General features: G+C 56.0%; 2 protein-coding genes across 2 annotated transcripts; one reads left to right on the top strand and one right to left on the bottom strand.

The window, feature by feature from the left end:
- Window positions 1–4,978: 4,978 nt before the first annotated feature.
- On the bottom strand, window positions 4,979–12,339 carry RRP9 (ribosomal RNA processing 9, U3 small nucleolar RNA binding protein). The gene is made up of 15 exons (XM_034996909.1): window positions 12,119–12,339; window positions 11,757–11,839; window positions 9,139–9,248; window positions 8,685–8,752; window positions 8,541–8,582; window positions 8,133–8,259; window positions 7,472–7,596; window positions 7,297–7,389; window positions 6,909–7,009; window positions 6,692–6,826; window positions 6,553–6,615; window positions 6,258–6,403; window positions 6,097–6,176; window positions 5,261–5,334; window positions 4,979–5,147 (listed from the first exon to the last, which is right to left on the bottom strand). The coding sequence occupies exons 1-15, from the start codon at window positions 12,203–12,205 to the stop codon at window positions 5,054–5,056; spliced, it is 1,428 nt and encodes a 475-aa protein (XP_034852800.1). The 5' UTR covers window positions 12,206–12,339; the 3' UTR covers window positions 4,979–5,053.
- A 67-nt stretch (window positions 12,340–12,406) lies between these two features.
- Window positions 12,407–19,513, top strand: PARP3 (poly(ADP-ribose) polymerase family member 3). The gene is given in 13 exon segments (XM_034996910.1): window positions 12,407–13,893; window positions 13,896–13,924; window positions 14,802–14,927; window positions 15,157–15,344; window positions 15,553–15,686; window positions 15,785–16,011; window positions 16,270–16,385; window positions 16,387–16,414; window positions 16,622–16,718; window positions 16,967–17,140; window positions 18,346–18,508; window positions 18,510–18,517; window positions 18,957–19,513. Coding segments are annotated over 13 exon segments (1,608 nt in total). The 5' UTR covers window positions 12,407–13,745; the 3' UTR covers window positions 19,127–19,513.
- The last annotated feature ends 441 nt before the right edge of the window (window positions 19,514–19,954 follow it).

The raw sequence follows: 19,954 nt of genomic DNA, 5'->3' as shown, positions 1-19,954 counted from the left end.
CTCCGCATCCTCGCCAACCTCTGTTGTTTCCTGATTTGTTAATTTTAGCCATTCTGACCTGTGTGAAGTGGTATCTCACTGTGGTTTTTGGTTTTTTTTTAAAGATTTCATTTATTTATTTGAGAGAGAGTGAGAGAGAGCGAGTACATGAGAGGAGGGAGGGTCAGAGGGAGAAGCAGACTCCCTGCCAAGCAGGGAGCCCGATGCGGGACTCGATCCAGGGACTCCAGGATCATGACTTGAGCCGAAGGCAGTCGTTTAACCAACTGAGCCACCCAGGCGCCCCTCACTGTGGTTTTGATTTGTATTTCCCTGATGCCAAGGGATGTTGAGCATTTTTTCATGTGTCTGTTGGCCATTTGTATGTCTTCATTGGAGAAATGTCTGCTCATGTCTTCTGCCCATTTCTTGACTAGATTTTTTGCTTTGGGGTGTTGAGTTTGTAAGTTCTTTATAGATTTTGGATACTAGCCCTTTATCTGATATGTCATTTGCGAATATCTTCTCCCATTCCATAGGTTGCCTTTTAGGTTTTTTTTTTTTTCTTAAGATTTTATTTATTTATTTGAGAGAGAGAGAGAGCACAAGCAGCGGGGGAGGGGGGCGTGGAGAAGGGCAGAGGGAGAGGGAGAAGCAGACTCCCCATTGAGCAAGGAGTCCAACATGGGCTCCATCCCAAGATCACCACCTGAGCTGAAGGCAGACACTTAACCGACTGAGCCACCCAGGCGCCCCTGCCTTTTAGTTTTGTTGATTGTTTCCTTGGCTGTGCAACAGCTTTTTATCCTGATGAAGTCCCAATAGTTCATTTTTGCTTTTGCTTCCCTTGCCTCTGGAACATGTCTAGCAAGAAGTTGCTGTGGCCGAGGTCAAAGAGGTTGCTGCCTGTGTTCTCCTCTAGAATTTTGATGGACTCCTGTCTCACATTTAGATTTTCATCCTTTTTGAGTTTATTTTTGTGTATGGTGTAAGAAAGTGGTCCAGTTTCATTCTTCTGCATAGGGCTGTCCAATTTTTCCAATACTATTTGTTGAAGAGACTTTCCATCGGATATTTTTTCCTGCTTTGTTGGGGTCCATTTCTGGGTTCTCTAAACTGTTCCATTGATCTTTGTGTCTGTTTTTGTGCCAGTACCATACTGTCTTGATGATTACAACTTTGTAATACAGCTTGAAATCTGGAATTGTGATGCCTCCAGCTTTGGTTTTCTTTTTCAACATTACTTTGGCTAATCGGGGTCTTTTCTGGTTCCATACAAATTTTAGGATTGTTTGTTCCAGCTCTGTGAAAAATGTTGATGGTATTTTGGTAGGGATTGCATTGAATATGTAGATTGCTTTGCATAGTATAGACATTTTAACAATATTTGTTCTTTCAATCCATGAGCATGGAATGTTTTTCCATTTCTTTGTGTCTTCCTCAATTTCTTTCATAAGTGTTCTATGGTTTTCAGAGTACAGATCCTTCACCTCTAGTATTTTTGTATTCTTTGGGTAAATACCCAGTAGTGCGACTACTGGATCATAAAGTAGTTCTCTTTTTTTTTTTAAAGATTTAATTTATTTATTTGAGAGAGAGAATGAGAGACAGAGAGCACGAGAGGGAAGAGGGTCAGACGGAGAAGCAGACCCCCCGCTGAGCAGGAAGCCCGATGCGGGACTCGATCCCGAGACTCCAGGATCATGACCTGAGCTGAAGGCAGTCGCTTAACCAACTGAGCCACCCAGGCACCCAGTAGTTCTCTTTTTAAATTTTTGAGGAAATCCATAGTTTTCCAGAGTGGCTGCACCAGTCTGCATTCCCGCCAACAGTGCACGAGGGTTCCTTTTTCTCCACATCCTTGCCAACATTTGTTGTTTCTTGCGTTTTTTATTTTAGCCATTCTGACAGGTATGAAGTGATAATCTCGTTGTTTTATGTTTACCTGATGATGAGTGATGTTGAGCATCTTTTCATGTGTGTGTTGGCCATCTGGATGTCTAGAAAAGACCATTTCTTAAAATTTATTTAAAATACCATGGAGTCCAGTGCCAGCAAGATGGAGCAAGAGTACTACAGCTGATCTTTCCCAATGATGACAACTAAAAAGTCTGGAAAGAATACAGAAAGCAACTGGACTCTGGATAGTGGACAATAATAGGTGGATTGGGGAAGAAAATCTTGAAGAACAATCAGTTCCGGTTTCCATGTCATAATTGAAGGAAGCCCAAAATGCAGAACTGCACTAGTGTGGATGGCAAATAATCTAAGAGAGCCCCTTCTGATTAATTCTCAAAGAAATAGACCATCATTTAATGTTAGAAGTATCAGACAACAATGTTTAAATAGTTATTATAACCATCATCCATGGTGGTAAAGGTGAACCCTTTCTAAATGAATGGAAATGTAGTTCTCAGAAGAGACATCAAAACTAAAACAAAAATGGGACACCTGGGTGGCTCAGTCAGTTAAGCATCTGCCTTCAGCTCAGGTCATGATCCCAGGGTCCTGGGATTGAGACCCACATCAGGCTCATTGCTTAGCTGGGAGCCTGCTTCTCCCTCTCCCCCTGCCTACCACTCCCTCTCCTTGTGCTCTCTCTCTGACAAATAAATAAATAACATCTTAAAAAAAAAAAACTAAAACAAAAGTGGGGTACCTGGCTGGCTCAGTTGGTAGACCATATGACTCTTGATCTTGGGGTTGTGAGTTCAAGCCCCATGTTGGGTGTAGAGATGTTGGGTATTAAAGAGGGCACGTATTGAATGGAGCACTGGGTGTTATACGCAAACAATGAATCATGGAACACTACATCAAAAACTAATGATGTAATGTATGGTGATTAACATAATTAAAAAAATGATAACTTTGGGTACCATAGTAAATCTACCTTGGAAGTGTGAGTTAAAAATGTTTGTAAAATGTTTTATAAATATGATTAATAATGAAATATAAATAAAAATAAAGAAAGAGGAATCATGTGGAAACTTTATAACTGTAAAATACAATATCTGAAATAAAGAACTCACTGATAAGCTCCCAGCAGAATGCAGATGACAGAGAAAACAATCAGTAAGCTTGAATACAGAGCAATAAAAATGAGAGAATCCAGAGAGAAAAAATACTGAGAAAAAAATTAAAAGAGGCTCAGCAGCCTGTGGAACAATATTAGAAGGTCTAACACTTATGTTATTAGAGTCCCAGAAAGAAGAAATTGAGGTAGAAAGTGGGGCACGGGGTGGCTTGGGTCATGATCTCAGGGTCATGGGATCAAGTCCTGTGTTGGGCTCCATGCTGGGCATGGAGTCTGCTTAAGATTCTCTCCCTCTTTAACTACACTCCTCTTGGTTCGTGAGCAATCTCCCTTAAAAAAAAAAAAAAAGAACCTCTCCTAATTGATAATAAAATTATGGCATCAGCATAAAAAAATGATGACAGTTGTAAATTCTGTTACGTGTATTTTAACCACAATAAGAAACAAAGAAAAAGATGTATTCAAGAAAACCATGCCCAGACATATCACAATCAAACCGCTGAAAATCAAAGATAAAAATCATAAAAGCAGCCAGAAGAAAAATGATACATTATTTATAGAGCACCAACGATTCAAGACTGTGGATTTCTCCCAGTAGGAATGTGCCCATAGGAAAGGGGTTCGTATATGAAGGTGCACTTCAATGTTGCTTTGCCATGTCTTTCAGGAAGTATGCTTATGCTATCACTGAGCTCAATTTGAGGCAGGACGCAGGAAGCGAATTCTATCACCACCTTCTGATCCAGAACAGGATCTTTGGGGGTTCGATCTGAACCTGACCCCCCCGCCCCGGGCCCCGAAGGATGCAGGCAGGCAGGAGCAGGTCTGTCTGAGGGGAGACCTCCTGAGCAGGGGAACAGGAGGGAAGCCCTGCGGCTTCCTCCCCTGAGGGGACCACGCTGCCCCTTGAGAACCACAGACTCAGTGGTTGAGCCCAGTGGGTTAAGAAAAGGTTAGAGCAGAATCCATTACATTCTCTTCTCATTTCCCATTAAGAGGAGATTTTACTGCACCTCAACACCTCCAGTCTGCCTCCTCTGGCTTCGCTGGTGGCAGGAGTGAATTATCCAGTGGGTAAAATCAGCAGAAAGAACATTCCTGTGACAGCAGGCTGTCAGTCAGACCAAGGACAGAGCTATTCCCAAGTCGGACACTTGTCCCCAGGTGGTTGGCAGTGCAGTGTCCCACCCCACCCATCCTCAGCTGACCTGGCCTGGGTGGGGCAGGTTACTTGCAGGCCTAGCTGTCTTCATTGCAGTTCTCAGACTCCACAGCCAGCCCGGACACATAACTGGACAGCCATGGCTTCGTAGCTGAGGGGTCAGCAGCTTCTGACCCCTAGCAGCCCAGAGCCATGGGCAGGGAGCTGGACTAATAAGGTCATAGAAGATACTCAGGACATGGGAGCTGGCTGAGGTCTCCATCCCCAAGTTCCATGGAAAAGGATAGAAAGCCCTCAGCCAGGACGCCTGGGTGGCTCAGTCATTAAGCGTCTACCTTCAGCGTAGGTCATGGTCCCACGGTCCTGGGATCAAGTCCCGCATTGGGCTCCCTGCTCCGCGGGAAGCCTGCTTTTCCCTCTGCCTGCCACTCCCCCTGCTTGTGTTCTCTCGCTCTCTGATAAATAAATAAAATCTTGGGCCCCTGGGTGGCTCAGTTGGTTAAGCGACTGCCTTCGGCTCAGGTCATGATCCCAGGGTCCTGGGATCGAGTCCCGCATCGGGCTCCCTGCTCTGCGGGGAGCCTGCTTCTCCCTCTCCCACTCCCCCTGCTTGTGTTCCCTCTCTCGATGTGTCTCTCTCTGTCAAATAAATAAATAAAATCTTTAATAAATAAATAAATAAAATCTTAAAAAAAAAGCCCTCAGCGATCGAGACTGTGGGAGCCCTGTCCCTCCTTGGCCTTTTCTAACCCAGAGTTCCGCCATCACCCTCCTTCCCTACCCAAGAAGCTGCAAGAGACAAGGCCCAAAGAAGGAGGCTTTTAATACAAAGAGGCCAGGGCCTGGTCTGGGAAGGACTTAAATAAAGGGGAGAAGAGTCAGGAGCCAGCAGTGGCGGGCCTGGAGGTCCTGTGGAGCGGGATGATGCAGATGGAGTTCCGAGCCTCTTTGATGCGCCACCAGCGGCCAAGCCTGCAGGGGACAGAACAAAAGGAGCAGCTGAGACCAAGCCCAGCCCCCACCACCCCACCCAGTGGCCCAGCCAGCGCCACTTTCCACCTCACCCCTCCAAGGGTGCCTCCTACCTGTGCTCCTGCCCCACCCCAGCCACCAGGAAATCCCCGGAGCTGGAGAACTTGAGGCTATTGATAAAGCCCACCTGAGAAGAGGGAGAGACGTGGGAAGACATGAGAATAGATCCCCCCTCCCCCAACACCACAGCCCCAGCTTCACAGCCAAGGGCTTGGCCTCAGCAGGCCCGGCTTAAATCCCTGCTCTGCCTCCTGCCACCTGGATCAGCCCCTGACCCCTCAGGGCTTCACCCTCCATACCTGTGAGATGGAGGGAAATAGAGCGCCAGCCTCATAGTGAGCTGGTGAGGATTTAAGGAGACTGTGTACGCCAAGTACGTCCCGTGTATCAGGGGTGGCCCAGGGCCTAGCACCTGGCTGTGGGGTCCTGGAGACTCCATGACTATCTCCAAGTCCTGCACTGTCACCAGATGCCGCTGACCATCCTACCACTCTCCCTTAGGGTGCCCCATGTCCACATGCCCTAGCCTGGGGTCAATCTGCACCAGCCATGCAGAACCCATCACAGCACCAGGCTGCCCATCACTTCCATGCGTCTGCACATGCTGTTTCCCGCCTTGTCCCAGCCTTGTTCCCCTGCACCCAGGACAGGGTGGGGAGTGGAGGAGAGGAAAGGGGAGATGGGGGAAGAAGGGAGAGGAAGGAGTAAGGGTTCCAGTCAGGCCCTGTGCTAGGAGCTGGGACTATAAAAAAGAGAAGTCCTAGCTGGCCCTGCCCTGAGGAGCCTCCCTTCTGGCAGGAAAAAACAGTAAGGGGCTAAGTCCAGGGGCCATGAGCTCCAGGGCCTCAGGAATGTGGCCAAAGCGGGTGGGTGTTCAAGCCCCACTTACCAGGGGAATGTCACAGAGAGGATCAAGCCGCCGGAAGCCCTCCCCACACTGCCAGAGCCGCACACAGGAGCTGTGGGAGCCTGGGGCGGGCAGGGAGACAGTGAGCACCCCCGCCCCAGCCCTCCCGCCACCCCCTGCTCTCGGCCTCCAAGGGCACCCACCTGTGGCCACAAGGTCTGTGTTGAGTAGGGCCGCCACCGACGACACCCAGAAGGGCTGCTCCAGGCCCGGCTCCCCTCGCAGCCCATGGGCCTCACGCTGCAGGGCAAGTGGCCGCTTCTTGGAGAGGCCCCACAAGGCCACGGAGCTGTAGACAGAGGAGATCATCGGCGAGGGGCCGGGTAGGGCAGAAAGGCCACTCAGGGGAAAGGAACCACAGCGCCGCACGGGGAGGTTCCAGGAGGTGAGGCCGGGACTGGCGGCCGTGGTGCGAGGCCTCCAAAAGGCAGCTCTTACCCATCATCGGCGCCCGACACCATGTGCTCCTCGTTGATAAGCTGGATGCTGTCGATGGAGCCCCTGGCGAAAGGAGCAGTGAGGGGCATGGCGCCCCCCCCCAGCCCCCTCCCCACACCGGCCCGACAGATAGCCTTACTGGTGGCCATAGAAGACAAGCTGGGACTCCTCAGGGATCTTCCACACGCGCACCGTGCCGTCCCGGCCCCCGGCCGTCACGCAGCACTCCCGGCTAAGGGCGTCCAGTGCAGCCACGGCATCCTGGTGCCCAAAGCTGGGGCGGAGGGGGCGGGGAGGACGGGGTCACCCGTGCACTGGGGTGCACATCCCCACACCCCCTCCCCACGCACACTCACAGCGTCTCCACGTAGGAGTTCTCCGCCACGTTCCACACCTTCACGGAGCGGTCGTGGGACGTGCTGTAGAGCTGGTGGGTGCCTCTGCGGAAAGCCAGGCCCTGATGGTACACGGAGAGGGGGCAAAAGGGGACCTGGACTACGGCAGGCAAGACAGACGTGAGGCCCAGGGAGGACCTCCTGACATCCGCTCACGGCGTAGCAGCTGCAGACTTGTGAGCTCAGACCCTCCCAGCTCTCCCCAGTCCCTCCAGCCCCTTGTGTCCTTCACAGTGCCACGCCCCGCACCGGAGCGCAGGCTCCCCGACGATGGTGGCCCTCTGCCTCGTTCACCCCGTCGCCCCAGCCCGGCCCACTTCGTCGCTTGACGAGCGTCCACAGCTCCTACCGACACGGCGTCCCGGTGCCCCGTGAACGTGTACAGGTACCAGCAGCTCTGGGCCTCCCAGATGAGAATGAGCTTGCCACGGTCACCCGAGGCCTGCAGGCAAGGGGACAATGGCTATAGGCAGCCAGCGTGTGCCCCGGCCTCTCACCCGCCCCCGGGGCCAACCCTGCCTTACAAGGTACTTGCCGTCGGAGGAGATGGCCATGCAGAGGATGGGGCTGCTGTGGCCGGGGGGCTGCCCCTCGGCACCCTTCTTGGCCCGTGGGATCACATGAAGCTTCCGTCCACTCTCCACACTCCCTGACACCGGGAAAGAGAGAGGCTACTGGGATGGAGGCTAGGACCGGCTGGCAAGCCCCCACCAAGGGCAGCACGGGGCTGTGGGAGAAGTGGTGGCCTCAGGGCTGAAGATCGGGCGCAGCCACCGTGAGCCCCTGTACAACCCCCTCAGGCTTCTCGTCTGTTACACGGTGATGGTAACCCCAAAGCGCAGCCGCGAAGCCCCAAGGAGAAGGACAGGAAGGTGCTTTAGGACCAAGGCTATTGGTTCTTCCAGTTTCTCCTCAGGGTGGATGAAGACAGCACTCAGCCGTCGAAGGGAGGACCCAGGAAGACCAGGAATGCAGTCCTGGGGCTGCACAGAGCCTCAGGGAGCTCACAGCCCCACTCCTAGCCAGAAGCTTCCACTGGCACCCAGAAAACACCTCCTTAGGAGCAAACTTACCTCCAGAAGCTTCCCTCTCGGGCCCCCATCTGCCCTGACGACTCCCTCCGCCACAGACCAGCCCTCCCGAAAGACCCCCAGGCTGCGGACCCCCACCCAGGCACTCACTCACACTTGATAATGCTGCAGTCTTTGGCAGCAGAGAAGATGGCCGTGTCATCGGGGGTGATGACCACGCACGTGATGGAGAGCTGGTGCCCCCGTAAGACTCGGATGTCGGCCGGGGCTGGGGCCTGGATCTGGGCAGGCAGGGCTGGGTCACTGCCTGGGCAAGAAGGCCCCTAGACACACACACACACACACACACACGCACATGCACACGCACATGCACACGCAGGCGCACACCATCCTTTCCCACCACCCTGACCAGACCCTCACGTGACCCTGTCTGCCCAAGTGCCCACCATGTTCCAGAGCAAATACCCCACAGCCTGAGTCCCCAGTCAGGCCATGTGCTCCCCAACCCACGTGGGACCCATGACTCACTCCCATCTCACACCAAAGTGCCCTGCCCGCTTACCTCCTTTGCCACCGACTTCTGCAGCCTGCCCCGCTGCTCCAGCTGCACAGAGAGGACAGGGGTGAGCTCCCAGGAGCAGGGTGAGCTCCCAGGAGCAGGGCCAGCCCCACCCTTCTCTCCCACCACCTTCCCTCCACAACTCACCACGTCCTCCTTCAGGCGTCCGGCCACCTGGTCCTCCTCAAACGCCCGAGCCTCAGCCTTCTCCTCCTCTGTGCAAGCACAGACCAGAGCAGGTCAACCCAGGCCAAGCCTCCACCTCTCCCTTCCCATCCCACCCCACCACCACCTGGGTCCTGGGCCCCAAACACTCAGGCTGTGTCCCCCTGGGAAGTTCGGCCTACCTCGGGCAAAGGAGAGGTCTCCTCCTGCCTAACCCCAGTCTTTACTTAGAGATCAGGCTAAAGCCCCCTGAAGGTCTGCCCCCCGCCCCAGGAGGCCCGTTAGTCTCCTAGCCACCCTTCCTCAGGGCAGCCAGCACCAGCGGCTCTGGCAGCCCACCAGGCCCCTGCATCAGTCACCCGTCAGGCGGCTGTGGCCGCAGCAGGCACTCGTGGGCACAGGCCCTGCCCCTCTCCTGCCCAGTGCACGGGCTCACCTTGCTGCCTGAGCTGCTCCAGGTAGAGCTTGGCCAAGCGCAGCTTCTTCTCCTGGGCTGTCTCCTCCTGTTCCTCCTCCTCCTCCTCCTCAGTCCTCCTGGAAGGCAGGCTGTGGGCGGGAAGGGGCTGGCTCTGAGAGGGTTCAGCCCGCTCCTCTGGCCACTGGGACCGTGCCTCCCCGCTGCTTCCCCTGCCACTCACCGCCTGCATCCCTGCCGGCCCTCAGCGCCAACGATTACCCATGCACACAACGGGAAGACATGACCTACCAAACTGAAAGGACCCACCCAGTGCCCGACATGAGGGTGAAAAGAGATCCCAAACCCAAAACGATCACTGTGAAATCTCTCAACTCTAGAGGGAAAGAGCAGGTTCTACAGACTGCTGAGAAAAGGTCACATACGCAGGGTCTGGAATCAACAGCAACACTGAAAGCAGGCCGACAAAAGAGCCACACACACAAAATCCTCAAGGGCAATGTGAACCCCTGGAAGGCCACGCCAGTTAAACCATCGACGACCGGTGAAGATCCTGTCAGATGTACAAGGCACCACAAGGACTGGTCTTTTCTAAACCTCACTAAAGGATGGAGGGTGTGCTCCCCACACAAGAGGGTGAGCTAAGAATGAGAAAGGGAGTAGGAGACCCAACATGGAAAGCTGAAAAGGCAGATCCCAGACCTACCCCCCCACCCCCAACAGGGGAGCAGCCACCAGCCTAGATCCGATAGAAGGACCCAAGAGGCATCACCGCCTCACCCTCATTACCACAGCACTAGCCTCTACCTTGAGGACGGGATTCCAGGTGAAACTTAACTGGGTCTTGGCTTGACCTTGTGCTGGTGAAGGTGCTGCTTTCCCTTCCACGCCCCATCCCTGGACCGGCTGGGAGCACTCACTTCACTCAAGACACATCCTACCAGGACTTGCTCTTGGGAGCTACAGGTAGGTCACAGGAACCGTCCCCTGATCACGTGCCTGAAGATACCTAGTCCCTGTCAAATGCCCCAATTGTTTCCCAAGACTCATTTATGACTTTGCCCACAATGTCCCCAGAAGGAACCTTGGAAACTCTCAAGGAAGCCAAGGCTAAACCAGGCCCCAGAGACCACTTAGTACCCAGTGCCCAGCCACCCTTCAGCCGACAGGGTTGGTGCTGCCCTTCCTTTATCCAGCTAAGGTTAGAACTTCTCAGTTTACCTAAACTAATCAATTGTTGAGGGGTTCACACATGGGAAATGGAACTCTAAAGAAAAGCAAAGGAAGCATACGCTGTATGATTCCACTCATATAACGTTCTGCAAAAGGCAAAATGCTAGGGACAGTAGTTAGCAGGGGCTGGAGGTGGAGAGGCACTGACTACAAAGGAGCAGGGAGAATTCTGGAGCGTGATGAAACCTTTCTACACCTTCATAGTGGTGGCAGTTACACAACTGTATGTGCTTGTCAAAACTCACAAACAGATTATACCTGAATGAGAAAATGAAAAGGAGGAGGACCGGGGTGGGGGTGGGGGGCTGAAGGAGAAGGGAAGGAAGGAAGGAAACCAGAGAAATTATTAACTCAAGCCAGAATGCAGAGCTGGGGCTTCTAAGTTTCTGCAAATGGTCTAGTTCCTAACCTAGGTGCTAGGCACACAGAGCTTCATCATTTCACCATTGCTCCCTAGAGTCCAGACACATTTCGTTGACTCCTTCTGTATCTCCCACACTCACATTTTTTAAACATTTAAAAGTATTCAGCACAGGGCGAGGCACACACCCACCATAGTGACCTTAAAAGTGAGTATATTAAGTCTTTCTGTGAGCAGGTCAAGACCAGCATGTGCTCAGTGTTAGAAGCTGAATTTCTAAAGCCAACTCTTAGGGAAGGCCCCCAGAATCCCTGGTATGACAGCCTCCTTTCTACAGGTTCAGGCCTGACACCGTTAGCCGCCTTTGAAACCCTGCAACATGCCCCACCCTCGGCACCTGCAGAATGAGGGAGGTATTCAGAGCCCTCCACCAAAGCGGCCATCACCTGCCTTCCATCCTCGCCATTTCCCACTCCCACACATGTAAAGCCCTAGACTTTTCTCTGCTCCCTGAATGTCCTCCCTGCCTCTACCTGAGGGATTCCTCCTCATCTCTCCAAGCCCTATTTAAATGTCCCCTCCCCTGTCTCCAGAACACAGAGCTGTAGAATACACATCCCATTGCAACACATTTTGTCTTCACCTGACTGCTCATCTCTGTATTCTCAATAGTAAAGCCAGTGCTTGGCATGTATTGAGAGCAACAACTGTGAAATTGCGGGAAAACAGATGAAGAACTAGCAAGCACTTCATGTATTCCTCTATCCTTACCAGCCGGTCCAGCCTGTGCTCAGGTCCCTGCCATGAACCAGGGAGGTCTCACTGGTCTCCCATTGGGACTGGGGGTTCTCCCCACACAGAGACCCTGCAGAGGAGATGAGACTTCTCAATCTCCTCAAGACGAGTCCTACTCATCAGGGTCAGAACTGGAGGAAAGTGCCAAGATCTAAGAGCCAAAAAGGCCAGAGACCTGGGTTCTAGTCCCAGCTCTGTCCCGACTCACTGGGCCTCACTGTTCCCTTCCCCTAGGTGGAAGAGAACTCACCTCTCACTTTCAGAGTCGCTGGAGATCTCCTCATTCATCTTGCCGCCTCCCTTGGACTTGCCCCGGTCCCCGGCAGAGTCGGCCTGAGAATTAAATAATCCTTTCGTTGGTCAGGCGTCCCAACCATCCCGGCACTGACCAAGCGCCCCTTCCGATCTCTCGAGGGTCGCGGGACCAGGAAAGGCGATGGCCCCCCGGCTCAAATGCAAGGTCTTTCAGGATTTGGCCCACAGAGAGAGGGACGAAGCTGACTCCAGCTGGGGTCCCGAAAAAAAGAGCCGCGGAGGGGCCCGGGGCCCTGGTGTCCCGTATGGGATGACGGTGGTCCCAGTAGCGGGACTCCGCAGAAGCTCCAGGCTCACCTTTCGCCGCCGCTTGCCGGACCCTGCACCGGCCCCCGGCCCCGATGCCGACCTTCCCCGCTTTCGAGCCGCCGCTGCTGCCGACATGCTGCCCACCGTGAGCGTAGCGGCCACCACGGAGAACTCACGTGGCTGCTAAACCCCTGAGGTCTGGCCAAGACTCCGCGCCCCGATAGGCTCCCAGTGCCCCGCGGGTCCCGCCTCCCACAGCTCCATTGGGTCCTTCTGAAGCTCTGTCACGCCCCTCAAGCGCCCATAGGGTAAACGCTCGTGACCACGCCTCCAAGAGTTCCTACTGGCTCGGGCGCCAGGCTCCAGTAGGAAGCAAGCCTCTCCCCGCGCTTCCGGCCCAAGGCTAGGGCGCATGCGCCCTGCTGCGGGCTGACGTCCGGGGGGCCGGTCGGATCAGAAGGGCCTTCTCTGTGTTTGCGGTCCTTGGACGCTGGGAGGCGTCAGAGATGCAGGGTTTCGTATCTCGGAGCGTGACTCCTCCCCGTCGGGGGCTGGAGCCAGGGTGAACCATCCTGGCGCGAGGTAACCGGGAGGAATCTAGGCAGCCCCGAGGAGGGGAGGCAGTGTCTGCACCAGGGCCCAAGGTCACTGGGCAACCGGCTGACACGTATTGCGTGCCTCAGGCCAGACGAGCGGCGCTAAGGACGCGTCAGTCCCCGGGGCTGCACTGGCTGTATCCCAGTCAAGTGTCCACCGGTCCACGGGACAGGCTGTTGGCCTCCGCCTGTCCAGCCTCTGACTCACTTGACTGGTGGCCAGATAGCTGGAAAACCACACCCCCACCGCGCGCTGCCCCTGCTCCCATCTCTGGCGTTTGTAGGGAAATCACTGCCCAAGTCCCGCCTAAGGTTACAGAGGGTTGCTAGAGAAGGCCCTAGAACTGGAACTGCTGTGGGGGTCCTGATACTAGACCCGTGACTGCCATCTCTCTCAGGTCCCTACGTCTCTTAGGTGACTGCCCTATGGTCCTGCCCACAGCCCTCTGCAGGGCAGGGCAGGACGGGGTGTGACTGGAGCTTGCCCTCTGGCAGTTCAAGGCCACAGGTCTCAGACCCTGACTGGCACCCCAGAACTTTTGAACCCCTCGGGAAGGGTTTCTGGGCTGCTGGGTGCCAAGTTCTGGAGAGACAGATCTGTCCCAGGAGTGTGGCTCTTGGGAGCTGCTGCCCACTCTCCTCCACAGTTGGGGTGACTCAGCCCAGCAACCATGCCAGGTCCATCTGAGTCAGCTGAGACGGGGAGGAGCAAGCAGTACCCACAGGGAGGAGGAGCCCAGAAGCAGGAAGAGATTCTCTTCTCACTTTCCCTCCCTCTTCAGGACCCTGGATTGCTAGAGAGGGTGGGGAATCATTCTTCCTTGCCCCTTTGAGGGCAGACTGGACAGGGTCCTGGCCTGGCTCCCGTGAATGGGAAAAGGGAAAGGGGACTGGTGCAGAGAGCCGGTTTTGGTCTGGGTCAGGGAATGGGGAAATGGAGGCAAGGGGAGGCAGTGTGTCGGGGGGGGGGGGGTGTCACCAAAGGGCAAACCCAGAGTGGGGCAGGTTGATGCTGTACCAGTCAGGTGGGATGCAGAGGCCATGAAGCCTGAGGGCCCCCTCTGTGCCCCAGAAGAGCCATGGCTCCAAAGCGCAAGCCCCAGGTGCAGTGTGAGGGCCCTGAAAAAAAGAAGGGGCAGCAGGGGGCAGAGGAGGAGGACAGCTTCCGCTCCACCGCCGAGGCCCTCAGAGCTGCCCCCACAGACAAGCTCGTAGTCCGAGTGGATCCAGCCCACTCAGCCACAGCCCTGGGACTCAGGTAAGCTGTAGTCCCAATCCTGACTTGGAGCCTACTCCTTCCCAGGTACAAATACACTCAGACCTGGTGGCGCCTGGGTGGCTCAGTCGTTAAGTGTCTGCCTTTGGCTCAGGTCGTGGCCCCAGGGTCCTGGGATCGAGCCCCACATCGGGCTCCCTGCTCCGCAGGAAGCCTGCTTCTCCCTCCCCCACTCCCCCCACTTGTGTTCCCTCTCTCACTGTGCCTCTCTCTGTCAAATAAATAAACAAAATCTTTAAACAAACAAACAAACAAACAAATACACTCAGACCTGCTCCCTACCTCACCAGGGCTTGGCTCTGGACAGGTAGCTCAGAGTCCCAAGGAAGCTATGTCCCCCCAAGACCCCAAAGGTCAGGTAAGGTTGTATCCCATCAGATCCAGGCAGGTCATGTCTGCTCTTCAGACCCCAGGGCAAGCCCCTGAGCTTCTCAGGCCTCCCCCTGCCACACTTAGGGCAGGACTTTGACCCCCTCAGCCTCCCCAGGGCTCACGTATATCCCCTAAAGCAGCCCCACAGGGCCTACCCCCCTGAGATCCCTTGCATGGCAGGGTTGTGTCCCTGTGAGATCCCCAGGGCAGAATGAATGTCTCCCTCTGATTCCCTGACACAGGGCACAGCCATGTCCTTCCAGAACTTCCCCCAACTGCCTGAGTTGAGTCATGTCCCCTCAGATTGTGTCCCGCAGGGCAGAACCATGACCTCCTCAAGCCTTCCCTGACAGAGCCTTCTCTGATGCCCCCAGTACAGCCTGACTCCTGTCCGCATCAGACCGCTGTCTGTGTGCAGGCGGGTACTCTGTCCCCCCCAAGGGCAGCCCAAGCGGGCCTGCCCTCCCCACGCCCCCTCTGGCCCTAGGTGCATGAAGACTATGCATGCACCCTGAACCAGACCAACATCAGAAGCAACAACAATAAGTTCTACATCATCCAGCTGCTGGAAGAGGGTGACTGCTTCACCTGCTGGAACCACTGGGGCCGTGTGGTAAGTGCCACCGCCTTCCCACCCTATACCTACCTCCTCCCCACCTCTCCCTGCTCGACACATGTGGCCTGCTCCCCAGGGTCCCCACAGCTTATTCGGCTGGTGACTGCACCCCCTCTCTGCCTCTGACTGCCCAGGGGCTCTTGGCACAGGGCCTGGCAGAGCAGAGGCCCACAAATGCTTACAGCCGGCTGGTGGCGGGCACACCCCTGAAGGCTGTCGGTTGTAGGGAGAGGTGGGCCAGTCAAAGTTCAGCTACTTCAAGCTACTGGAGGATGCAAAGAAGGACTTTGAGAAGAAATTTCGGGACAAGATCAAGAACAGCTGGGTGGAGCGGGACCACTTTGTGGCCCACCCGGGCAAATACACGCTTATTGAAGTGCAGGGAGACAACAAGGCCCAGGAAGCCGTGGTGAAGGTGACGTGGCCCGGAGGGTGGTGGGGCCTGGGACAAGGGAGGGGACTGGAAGGAGAGACCCAGCCAGTTGGCTTCTGCCACTACCAAGCTGTGTGACCTCAGGCACGGGCCTCCCCTCTCTGGCCTCAATCTGGCCAATCTTTGTCTAAGGCCAGGCTCTGCTCTGGCTGTGCCCAGCTGCTCCCGCCCACGTGCCCTCTACCCCTTGGTGGATGGAGACCCCGTGAGGGCCGTGGTACAGCACGTATGGCCCTGCTTCCTGGACGCAGCCACACGGAAGCTCATCACCAACATCTTCAGCAAGGACATGTTCAAGAATGCCATGACCCTCATGAACCTCGGTGAGGGGAGAGGAGCCAGGCAGGGTGGTGGGGGCCCCGGGGCGGGGTGCAGGGCTGCAGGGCTGAGTCTCCCCCACTCTCCCCAACCCCCTCCCCAGATGTGAAGAAGATGCCCCTAGGGAAGCTGAGCAAGCAGCAGATTGCACGAGGCTTCGAGGCTTTGGAGGCCCTGGAGGTGGCGCTGAGAGCCCCCACGGACGGTGGCCTCAGCCTGGAGGCACTGTCCTCCCACTTCTACACTGTCATTCCCCACAACTTCAGCCGCAACCAGGCCCCGCCCATCAAATCCCCCGAGCTCCTGCAGGCCAAGAAGGACATGCTGCTGGTGAGGTTCGGCAGGGGGGCAGGCAGCGGGCAGATGGACAGACGGGGCAAGGGAGATGGGGGACAGATGGCCAAGAAGGCCCAGAGAGGTGGACGGAATGGGTAGCCGGAAGAACAGGGGAGGGGAAGGCCAGACCAGTGGATGGGGTAGGGGTGCAGAGGCGGACAGACAGGTGGGGTGGCCATGGTCCCACTCATATGGAAAGGAGGAGGCTGCGAGTCAAGCGGCCACACAAGCCGCCCATGCCCATCACTATAGGTGCTGGCCGACATCGAGCTGGCCCAGACCCTGCAGGCATCCCCCGAGGAGGAGAAGGTGGAGGGGGTGCCACACCCACTGGACCGAGACTACCGGCTCCTTAAGTGTCAGCTCCAGCCTGGACCCAGAGGCGCCCGAGTATAAGGTGGGCCGGTCCCGCAGAGGAACCAGGCTGACAGGAGGCACTGTCCCTCTGCCCACCTGCCCTCCTGGCATGCAGAGGAATCGCCTGCCCTTGGCCTTCTCTCCCTGTGTCGGTAGGGCCTGAGCAGAGCTCTGGAACTGGAGGCCGCAGTGGGGTTCTGTCCACACGTCTCTCACCCTCGGCAGCCAGCTTCTGTTTTTCCTGCAGGTGATACCCGCCTACCTAGAACAGACTGGCCACAGCTACAGGTGCCCGGCTCTTCACCATGTTTGGGAAGTGAACCGAGAAGGGGAGGCGAGGGAGGGTCTCCCCAACCCATTCCCCTCGCTACCTGCCCCTTACGGAGATGACCTTGGCTTATGTGCCTATCAGCGAGTTGGTTTAACAACTCCTCAGCCTCCCCCAGGCCCAGGTCTTGGGCACATGTGCGTGAGTGTGTGTGACTGGCCAGAGGGGCCTTTGGCCTTGGTCGTACCCTCTGAACAGCAGGGAGAAACACCTGAGCTTGGATAGCATGACCCTCCCTGCCCCCACCCCCTTCCCTCCAGGGAGACAGGTTCCAGGCCCACTCCAAGCTGGGTAATCGGAAGCTGCTGTGGCATGGCATCAACGTGGCGGTGGTGGCCGCCACCCTCACCAGTGGGCTCCGCGTCATGCCACCTTCCGGCGGCCGCGCTGGCAAGGGCATCTGCTTCGCCTCAGAGAACAGCAAGTCAGCCGGCTATGGTGAGGTACCCCGCGGGGCCAAGCCCGGGGCCGGCACGGGACACGAGGGAGGACTGGGCCTAGTGCTTGCCCAACTCGCGGTGGATCCAGGAGAGGAATCCTTGAGTGGCTACTGACCAGAGCACTCAGCGGGGCACCCTGGGGAAGGGGGGGCGGGGACTCAGAGGAAGCGCAACTGGTCAGGGACAGGTCAGAAGCCCCAGGCAACTTCCCTTCCCGGAGAAGGTGATGCAGATAGGATGAGTGTGCCAGCCAGGGGGGGGGGGGGGAGGGGTGGTGAAAGAGGAGGCTTGGAGGTCAAGAAGCTAGGAGGAGGCACGAAGCCTGGGAGGCTGCAGCAGGTCAGGACCTCTGCACACAGCCTGATGATAAAGATCTGAGCAAATGCCTGTTCTGGGTGGGGACTGGGGCCTGGAGCATCAAAGGAGTTTATCCAGACAGTGATGGGGCCCCTAACCAGACTTATATACAGCAGCTTCTGCAACCATGGGGAGGGCAGCTGAGGCCAGAGGCACAGGGAAGCCGTGCTCTCACCCAGGCCAGAGGTGATGGGCACCCAGCCCAGGCAGTGGAGGTGGGGGAAGAGAGAATCCATGAGAGGGATGTATGAGAGGTGGGATGGGCAGCTTGTGTGATAGGGTCAGAGGTATCTCTGATGACCCCCAAGTTTCTGTCCAGAGGTGTCCTCACTGAGGAGACCTCCCCAGACTGGGTTCTCAGCCAGCCCATCGCTGGAGACCCACACCACCCACCAAGCCAAGAGAGGCTGGATGGGAGTGATGTTCTAGGATATCTGAAGTTGCCCAAGGTCAAGGGGTCCACCAGGAGGGAAGAGGAGCCTAAGAAGGAGTAGAGGGTGGCTTCGGGAGAGCCAGTGCAAGGGGGTCCCAGGGTCGGGGGTGAAGGATGCCACTGGCAAAATCAGCAGAACAGGCCAGAGAGAAAAGGCGTCCACCCTGGATTTGGTCATTGGGAGCCCATTGCTGACCTTGGAGTGGGGGGCAGGGGCTGCAGAGGCCTGCTCTCTGGGGTCCAAGGAATAGGGGAGGGGTGGGAGGGAGCACAGCCAGGACAAGGGGGTGTTTTTAAGGATGCAGGAAGAGGGGGCACTTTTCTGGGCTGGGTCAACAAAGCCAGAGGAAATAATAGTGCAGCAGAGCAGGGGCCAGGGAGTCAGGTAGGAGGGCCAGGCTGCCCATGCTGAGCTTCCCTGGGTCCCCTGGTTACTGGCATATCCTGTGGAGCCCACCAAATTGGCTATATGTTCCTGGGGGAGGTGGCACTGGGCAGAGAGCACCACATCACCATCGATGAGCGCAGCTGGAAACAGCCAACCTCTGGCTCCGACAGTGTCCTTGCCCGAGGCCACAGAGCCTGGTGAGTCCCGAAAAGCTGGACGGGCCTGAGGATAAAGGCCTGGGGCTGAGCTAGGGGACCAGGATGCTTTCAGGGAGGAGGTGGGCAGGGAAGGGGCTGTGGAGAGGGACAGAGAGAAGCAGCCCTCCTTACTAGTCATTCACTTTGTCGTTCGACAAACATTTCCTGGTTCAACATCACTCCTGGGCATCCAGGAGGGCTTCAAAGAAAAGGTGTCAATGACTGAGCATTAAAAGATAAGTAGGCATTTCCCAGGCAGAGAAATGGGATGGATATTCCAGGCAGAAGGCCCAGCCTGTGCGGTGGTTTGGAGATTGCAAGCTGGGAATGAGTAGGTGTTCCCCGTGGCAGAAGTGGACAGTATAGGTGGCAGAACTTATTGGTAAAGCCAAGGATCAGTGACCCTTGATTCACCCATGGCCCTTGCTGTGCCCTGCAGATCCAACCCAGGACACTGAGCTGGAGCTGGATGGCCAGCGAGTGGCGGTGCCCCAGGGCCGGCCTGTGCTCTGTGCAGAGTTCTGCAGCTCCCAATTCTCCCAGAGCAAGTATCTCATCTACCAGGAGAACCAGCGTCGCCTGCGCTACCTGCTGGAGGTTCACCTCTGAGCTGTCTGCCTACCCCCACCCCTGGGGCTTGCTGGCAGCTAGACCATCAGCCTTAACCTTCCTGCCTATCCCTGGTGCCCCCAAATCTCGCTCTTGTGTCCCAGGCAATGATCCCCCCCGCTCCGATCTTTGCTAGCCCTGGCATGGCCACGGCCCCAGAGTCTCACCTCCTACGGTGACGGGCATGATGGACTGCCATTATCACTGGGGCACAGACAGATACAGCCGCCGTTCAAGTTAGAGGAGCACAGGCTGAGAGTGGGTGGAGTCCCACATCCACCCGGGCTGTCCACCCTGACCCAGACCATCTGCCCAAGAGGTGTGAGTACCAGGGCAGGCTGAACTTCAAGCATATATAGCAAGTTTATTAAATATTGTATCCACTCACTCCCTGGCCTCCGCTTGTCTGTGCTGCAGCTGCACTAAGCGTGGGCCTCCTTCTCTCTCGTCGGGGACCCGCCACACCACACAGCAGCCCCAGCCCTGCTCTAAGGAGTGAGCACTCACAAGGGTGATGTGGGACACACACACACACACACACACACACACACACACCGTCGATCTACATCCATGTCTGCAACACCTGGCCTCCTGATCATTGAGCCTTCAAAGGGGACTCTCAACATTTGGGGACCCATGTAGTGATTCTGCCTTTTAGCCCAGACACAGCCCGGCAAATCAAGCATTTCTCATGTCTCGGCACCAAACATCCACATGTATCTTATATGTGACTATTATTAATAAGTTCAGCATATAGCCAAGGGGTACTGTTCTATAATCATGACAGGCATGCCAGCCACCCCCCCTAGGTAACCCTGTCCCCAAATG

The sequence above is a fragment of the Mirounga leonina genome, unplaced genomic scaffold (assembly GCF_011800145.1).
Source record: "Mirounga leonina isolate KUSES-001 unplaced genomic scaffold, KU_Mleo_1.0 Mir_94, whole genome shotgun sequence".
Lineage (NCBI taxonomy): Eukaryota > Metazoa > Chordata > Mammalia > Carnivora > Phocidae > Mirounga > Mirounga leonina.
This window is presented reverse-complemented; position numbering and strand designations above follow the sequence as displayed.

Excerpts from the sequence above, each read along its gene's own strand:
- RRP9 (XM_034996909.1), bottom strand. The coding sequence starts at position 12,205 with ATGTCGGCAGCAGCGGCGGCTCGAAAGCGGGGAAGGTCGGCATCGGGG. Across the intron at positions 8,753-9,138 it reads GGAGCAGCTCAGGCAGCAAG|AGGAGGAGAAGGCTGAGGCT; the intron begins GTGAGCCCGTGC and ends GTGCTTGCACAG. Across the intron at positions 8,583-8,684 it reads GACGCCTGAAGGAGGACGTG|CTGGAGCAGCGGGGCAGGCT; the intron begins GTGAGTTGTGGA and ends CTCTCTGTGCAG.